This window comes from Salvelinus sp. IW2-2015, linkage group LG4q.1:29 (assembly GCF_002910315.2).
Source record: "Salvelinus sp. IW2-2015 linkage group LG4q.1:29, ASM291031v2, whole genome shotgun sequence".
In the NCBI taxonomy this organism is placed as follows: Eukaryota; Metazoa; Chordata; class Actinopteri; order Salmoniformes; family Salmonidae; genus Salvelinus; species Salvelinus sp. IW2-2015.
This window is the reverse complement of record NC_036842.1, coordinates 56,091,216-56,099,048: the sequence shown is the minus strand read 5'-3', so window position 1 is coordinate 56,099,048 and position 7,833 is coordinate 56,091,216. Positions and strand designations below refer to the sequence as shown.

The window sequence follows — 7,833 nt, the reverse complement described above, 5'->3', positions numbered from 1 at the left end:
ATTTATCAACGGCGGGACTGGCGAGATTGCAGCAAGAGTACTTTTATGAGTAGATCAGCTTTAAAGTTGAGCTGACAGCTGTTTTGCACTGATTGACTATGGCTGTAGTCATCAATCTAGCAAGAGGGCAATATTTATTCATGTAGTAGTGCTTCCCCTAGAAAGCTATGACCTTTGGCTTTCACTTTGAATTGTTCATTTATGTCTGAGAAAAAAACACTTTTCAACCCATATGATGTAGTATACAATAAAAGTATAATAAAACATACAAATATGATGATATGATAAAATACAAATAAATAGTGAATGAATAAGCCTTTTCATACTTTATAATATGTCCGTATTAGTTACAAATCTGTTTTAGGAACATCTACCCAAACATTTCACATTCTTTATTACTTTACCAAACATATCATGACATTAGTGATAAATGTTAAATTTATGAACGTCTAAATCAACATTAAATGGGCAATTTAAACAGTGTGTGGTCCCTCCTATTGAGAAGGCTATGTAAAGGGCTCAATTTTGTCGTTCTGAGCATATGCAATGTGACGTAAAAGAAAATGTGCGACTTCCACCAAAATTATTACTTTACTTATTTTAGGAAGAGTGTAGGTCGCATTATTTATAGTAGAGCTATGGAGTTATGCATTTAGATCTACCTATTCGAGACAAATCCCAGCAATTGCTTTGCCATGTTGTGCCATGACGCAGTCGAGCTGGATAAATGTTTTATAGGACCGCACCCTTTGACGTGATGTCGCAGTGAAGTGACATAAATCGATGTAATGATGCAGCAGACCACAAGAGGGGGGCAAATAAAAGTTGCATGAAGAGACCTTTACATGGTTTTAGGAAGGTCTGGATTTCTGTCTTCTGATGTATAAACGGTTGGAAATCAATAAAATTTTGTTTAAGTAATTCTAGTGCCAGATTTCGGGGACTGTCAGCTTAAGAGGTTTAATATTGCAGATTGATTGTAGGTTCTATCAATTTAATTGTTTGCATCATTTCTAATCCCCCTTATTAATGTTTTTTTCATATATATTTTCCCCCCTACCCTACTATCCTACCCTACAATTCCTAAATAATTATACTTTTCTCCTTCAAGTGCAGGATTTTCACCACGTGGCCAACCATTATTCATTCTGATTTTAACTCCAACCTCGATGTCCACAGATTAACTAATCTTTCCCAGTAATAGATCTTTGCTATTTCCTTTTGCAAGACATCCCTCCATTTTACTATTATACTTTACGAGGGTTCCTGAACCTCCCTATTTGTAAAATTTTACCGATATTCCCATAAAAATAAATACTTTACCCAAGAGTATAACAATATTCCCCATTGACTCGTGGTTTTTCAGATCTCCTAACAAACAGTTTGCAGTTCCATCTGAACCTTGATATTATGACATAACAACCCCCCCCCCCCCCCCCACACACACACATACACACACCTTTTGCCCTCAGAAACATCCTCAATTCGTCAGGGCATGGACTCTACAAGGTGTTGAAAGCGTTCCACAGGGATGCTGACCCATGTTGACTCCATACTTCCCACAGTTGTGTCAAGTTGGCTGGATGTCCTTTGTGTGGTGGACCATTCTTGATACACATGGAAAACGATTGAGCATGAAACCCAGCAGCATTGCAGTTCTTGACACAAACCGGTACACCAGGCACCTACTACCATACCCCGTTCAAAGGCACTGGCATGTTTTGTCTTGCCCATTCACTCTCTGAATGGCAATCAATGTCTCAATTGTCTCAAGGCTTAAAAATCCTTCTTTAACCTGTCTCCTCCCCTTCATCTACACTGATTGAAATGGATTTAACAAGTGACATCAACAAGGGATCATAGCTTTCACCTGGTCAGTCTATGTCCTGTTCTTAATGTTTTGTACACTCAGTGTATTGAGCATTATTTTTGTAGCAAGTGTTTTTTATAATAGCTTAAATTGAAAACAAACATATTCAAGTGTCAAATGTTGTTTTAAATGTCAATTCATAGACCCGATGCAAGGTATTGGGACATAAAAAAAATCTTCACAACTGACCTGAATTTGAGGAATTCTTATACAGAGGAGACTGCTTGGGTAAACAAAGATGTGGTGTGTGTGTGTGCATTGTGTGTGTGTTGTTCAGCCTACGTGTTTGTGTGTTTGTGCACTCTCCTCCAGCCCGCGCTCCTCCTCAACCCAAAAGGCTCTCCCTATTACAAGTGGTTACAGAGGATGGTAGTCGAGGCATGGTCAATCGAGACAAGGACAAAAAAGATCGAGACGAATTCCTCCACGGAAAGCACTACGTGACCGACGGCCCAGTGACAGGCTTAGTAGGGGGTTCAAGATCCAGATCCATAGCAGGCGTCGGAAGACCAATCTTACCGCTATCTAGACGGACCGAGCCACAGCTGGGACACACTGCAGAACTCCTGAGCGCGACTGTCTCGGGACCACACGCCTGGAGCTTCTTGTTTCCGCACTCAAGGGCGGAGGCAGTTAACCTGGCTGCCTTTAAGCTGCAGCCCATCAATCGGTTGTAACACATAGAGATATCTGCGCCGTCGTACGAGAGTGTCCTACCCATCAAACGCACGTCAGTCTCTAGTCAGGACAGAGTTTGACTAGTATTAGTATAGCTGGTCCCAATAGGCGCGTCCTGTCTGTTATGGCAGTTTCAGAGGCGGAGGTGTGCATGATGAAAGGCACAGTAGACCATGTCGGTGGGGCACTCCATGTTGGATAAACAACCCATTAATGCATATCTGTTGACACTGAATTCTATCTGCACTAGTTTCAAGTGTGCTGTAGTATACACTTATTATACATAAAGCGCACTCATTGATATACATAGCGATGATAAGGTAAAATAACTCGGCTAACACCGAGATCATCCATAATCTGAGTGTATCTATAGTAGCAGACATTAAGAACAGGTAGAACAGATGGTCATATAGGAGCTGAACAGCCCTCACTCGATGTGTAGATAGCTTAGTGCATTTCCTAACAGTTGATTATAAGAGTGATGATACGCAGTTCCGTGACAAAAATATGCCAGCAACACTGTATCGAATTCAAGTGAGATTGTATTTATAAGACGACTTTAAGTTCGTTGCGCCATGGTTCACCACGCAGCAATAATTCTAATACGCTCAGATAGTGTGTGTTTGTTTCCAGATCAGGCCAGTATCTACGAGTGTATGAAGTCTAAGTTTGATAAAGAGTGGCGCAGCGCCGTTTGGTGTGAGCCTTTAGCCCAAGGCTATAAGTCAGATTTCGCTATGCTAATAGGCATTCTATGAGGAGGGATTGAGACCATGCAAGCTGTTATTTCCAGAATGCCTAATGAGAGTGACTGCCAGATGTTTGGTAATGGTGGGCAACGTATGCCATAAACATGCTCCCCAGTGCCTTGAACGGGGGTATGGTAGTATCTTTATCGTGGCAGGTCTGTCAGTTGTGACCGCGGATGGTCTCTCGTTGTCAAGAACTCGCTCACTCGCTTCCTCTCCTCTCTCTCTCTCGTTTTTCTCATGTCAATCTCTCGTCTTCTCTTTCTGTCATGTGTTCTGCATTCCTCGTCAATCACGAGTCATGTGTCTACTCTCACTACAAACTCGGTACATCGCAGCCAACTTTGACAGCAACTGTGGCGATAGTCTATTGGAGTCTAACATAGGGTCAGCATCCATGTGGAACGGCTTCTCAACACTCATCCTATCTTCTTCTTTCTTCTTTTTTCTTTCTCTTTTCTCCTTCTTTTTCTCGGCTCTTCTCTTCTCTCTTGTCTCTTTTCTCTCTTTCTCTCTCTCTCTCTCTTTTTTTTTTTTTCCTTGCTCTTCTGCTCTTCGCTCTCTCTCGTAAGCAATCTCATGCCAGTCTCCTTCTCTCTTCCCTCCTCTCTCTCTCTTCTCTCTCCTCTCTTCTCTCTCTCTCTCTCTCTCCTCTCTCTCTTCCTCTTCTTCTCTCTCCTCTCTCAATCCTCTCTCTCTCTCTCTCTCTCGCTCGCTCCGCCCTCGCTCGCTTCGCTCGCTCGCTCTCTCTCTTTCTCGATCTCTCCCCTCTCTCGTTCTTGTTGCTAAGGAGCTACCAGCACTTAACACGCCCCTTAGGAAGAATGTTAGATTGCAATCACCTGACCTTATGTGTATTTTACATGGTCAAGCCGACCAGATCGTATATATAAATGATCCCTCCCCTGATCTGCTGATCCCTGATCTGCTGATCTGCTTATCAAGGCTAAACTGTTATTATGTGCAGTCGTTATATAAACAAACCACATATGTGTACTATAGTACGATGAGGGGTTAACTTTAGAATTTATCAACTGGTGTATAGATGGCGGTAGGTGGTAGGATGGGTCGGTGTTAGCGGATGGTGGGTGTTAGGATGGTGGTGTTAGGATGGCGGTGTTAGGATGGTCGGTGTTAGGAGTGGTGGTGTTAGGATGGCGGTGTTAGGATGATGGCGGTGTTAGGATGGCTGGTGTTGAAGGATGGCGTGTAATGATGGTGGTGTTAGGATGGTGGTGTTAGGATGGCGTGTGTTAGGATGTGGGTGTTAGGATGGTGGTGTTAGGATGGTGGTGTTAGGATGGCGGTGTTGGATGGTGGTGTATGAATGGTGGTGTAGGATGGCGGTGTTAGGATGGCGTGTTAGGATGGTGGTGTAGATGGTGGTGTAATGATGGTGGTGTTAGGAATGGCGGTGTTAGGATGGCGGTGGTTAGGATGGGTGTTAGGATGGCGATGGTGGTGTATGATGGTGGTGTTAGGATGGCGGTGTTAGGATGGCCGTATGGATTGATTTAATATGTTCGGGTCACTGGGTGGTCATGATGTCGGTCACTTACCTCTGACCTCTCTTTCGAGACTATGATAAAACCGTTGCTGTCCACAAGGAAACAGTTGACATCCTGGAGGGAAAGAAGACAGGACATTAAATGAAGCATCATTAGCATTTATTCAATAATATTTGAACATCATTGTCATTCATGAATTGAATCCTAACTGACCCCAAACCTGTAGAATAGGCTCAGTACTCACAATGCTTTGACAGGTGAGAGGGCAGACACCTTCCACTTCAGTACACTGGAGAGAGAAAGAAAGAGACAGATAGAGATGAGAGAGAGAGAGAGGATAAAGGTCAAGGTCGTGAGTCAGAAGGTCGACCACCCGTTAGATACAGATTAATCATGTGACTGACTGACAGCAGAGAGAGAGAGACCTATGTGGATTTGGAACGCACAACCCGTAACAACAACACAAACATGGCTGGCTCTATAGCCGAGTCAATAGAGTGTGATAACCTCTTCATAATCAGAGAGAGGAGTTAATGTACTGTATCAACAGAAAGTGAAAGGTCACTGTTTACTTACGTCTGTGTCATTGGGCTGTGAGTGGAGGTGAGAGGCAGAGAGGCAGAGGAGGAGAAAGACAGAGAGATGATCAAATATTAGCACTTCGCAGATTATCCAAAATGTAGTGCACACATTTTCGTATGTGTATGTGATCCCTGCGGGAACTGATCCTGTGACCTTGACGTTGCCATGCTCTTACCAACTGAGCCAGAGATGGATTTGTGTCAGTAGTCTGATATATCGATGGGGAGCTGAGTGTGTGTATGTGTGTGTGTGTCTGTGTAAGTTTGTGTGTGTCTGAATGTTTTTGTGTGTTTGTGTGTGTGCTTGTGTGTGTGTGTGTGTGTGTGTTGCTCCCTTACCTGAAAGGTAATGGCCCATAGCCTCTTCTCCAGCATTTCCAAGGACATCTGCACCCCGATGGCTAAAAATAGACCACAAGCGCGCACACACACACACACACGCACACACACCCAGGTCAGTTGAGAGAGGAAAATATGGACTCTGCAAAAAGCCTTAACCCTAAATTTACTGTGACCATCTGTGAAACTATATTGAGAGGCTGGGTGGGTGTGGGGTTGGGCATTACAGTGGGACAGGAAATCGATTAGGCCTTCAGTTCACCTCTATGCAGTTTGCACAGTTAGCACCAGACTGCTGCTGTTTGCATGCAAATGGTCACTGTGTAAACACTGATGAGGTAGCGTGAGGCGTGTGGTACAAGTAAATCTTGTCTGGGTGGGGTGAGACTATGCAAATATCTGCCTTGCTTTCATGGTAGCCTGTTGTTGTTGATACCTCTGCAGTATTCTGTGTTGTGAGATACTAATGCTGGTAATACTTTATTTAACCAGCTGGTTACTTAGAAATTACTTGTTAAAATGGTAATCACCTACTGATTGCATAGTATGTCTGATGTTTTGCATAGTATATCCGATGTTTTGCATAGTATGTCTGATGTTTTGCATAGTATGTCTGATGTTTTGTCAGATGTTTTGGATAGTATATCAGATGTTTTGCATAGTATATCAGATGTTTTGCATAGTATGTCTGATGTTTTGCATCAGTATTGAGGTTTTACATAGTATGTCTATGTTTTGCAATTATGTCAGATGTTTGCATAGTATATCAGATGTTTTGCATAGTATGTCAGATGTTGTGCATAGTATGTGGATTTTTGCTAGTAATATTAGATGTTTTGCTAGTATGTCTGATTTTTGCATAGTTTATATCAGACGTTTCAATGTAATCAGTTTTGCATAGTATATCAGGTTTTGCATAGTATTCAGATGTTTTTGCATGGTATGTTGAATGTTTTACATAGTATATCAGACGTTTTGCATAGTATGTCTGATTTTTACATAGCATGCCTGATGTTTTTCTATATCATGCTCTATATTTTTTGTGGATCTTTTTTGACACAGTGAAATATCTATACCTAATACACGTTTCTGTGAATCAATGACAATAAGTACTATCTAATTGAATCCAAACTAATCTAAGTCACCTAGTAACAATTTACCCTAATGTTCATAATGGCTCACACACACATGCAGGCAGGTAGCCACGATGCACACAAACCACACACAGTCTGTCACTTACTAAAAATAGTGGTCCTATCCAAACCGTAGCTCATCTGCAGTCTGGGGAACTGAGGAGTACCACCACACACACTAACTGACTGATGCCGTGTGGTGCCAACAAACACCTCTCCCTCAACGTGATCAAGACAAAGGAGATGATTGTGACTACAGGAAAAGAGGACACAGCCCCCATTCTCACCGATGGGCTGCAGTGGAGCAGGTTGAGAGCTTCAAGTTCCTGGTGTCCACATCACCAACAAACTAACATGGTCCAAGCACACCAAGACAGTCGTGAAGAGGCACGGCAAAACGTATCCCCCCCAGGAGACTGAAAATTTGGCATGGGTCTCAGATCCTCAAAAGGTTCTACAGCTGCACCATCGAGAGCATCCTGACTGGTTGCATCACTGCCTGGTATGGCAACAGCTCGGCCTCTGACCGCAAGGCACTACAGAGGGTAGTGCGAACGGCCAAGTACTTCACTGGGGCCAAGCTTCCTGCCATCCAGGACCTCTATACCAGGCGGTGTCAGAGGAAGGCCATAAAAAGTCAAAGACTCCAGCCACCCTAGTCATAGACTGTTCTCTCTGCTACCACACAGCAAGCGGTACCGGAGCACCAAGTCTAGGTCCAAGAGGCTTCTAAACAGCTTCTACCCCTAAGCCATAAGACTCCTGGACATCTAGTCAAAATCTACCCAGACTATTTGCATTGCCCCCCCCCCCCCCCCTCCACTCCTCCAACCACTGCCACTCTGTTGTCATCTATGCATGGTCCACTTTGATAACTCTACCTACATGTACATACTACCTGAACTGGCCGGTGCCCCYGCACATTGACTCTGTATCGGCACCCGACTTGAATATATTGTTATTTTTTGCTGCTGC

The 7,833-nt window shown here is 43.4% G+C and overlaps 1 protein-coding gene across 3 annotated transcripts in view; it reads right to left on the bottom strand.

Annotated features, from left to right (window-relative positions):
* LOC111962195 (voltage-dependent calcium channel subunit alpha-2/delta-4) overlaps positions 1 to 7,833 on the bottom strand; it is an 85,025-nt gene that overhangs the window by 19,919 nt on the left and 57,273 nt on the right. For all 3 annotated transcript variants that reach the window (XM_023985085.2, XM_023985086.2, XM_023985087.2), the window contains 4 exons: positions 5,726 to 5,787; positions 5,382 to 5,396; positions 5,050 to 5,094; positions 4,857 to 4,919 (listed from right to left, as the gene is read on the bottom strand). In XM_023985085.2, coding sequence (XP_023840853.1) covers positions 4,857 to 4,919; positions 5,050 to 5,094; positions 5,382 to 5,396; positions 5,726 to 5,787 — 185 coding nt within the window. The remainder of the gene's footprint in view (positions 1 to 4,856; positions 4,920 to 5,049; positions 5,095 to 5,381; positions 5,397 to 5,725; positions 5,788 to 7,833) is intronic.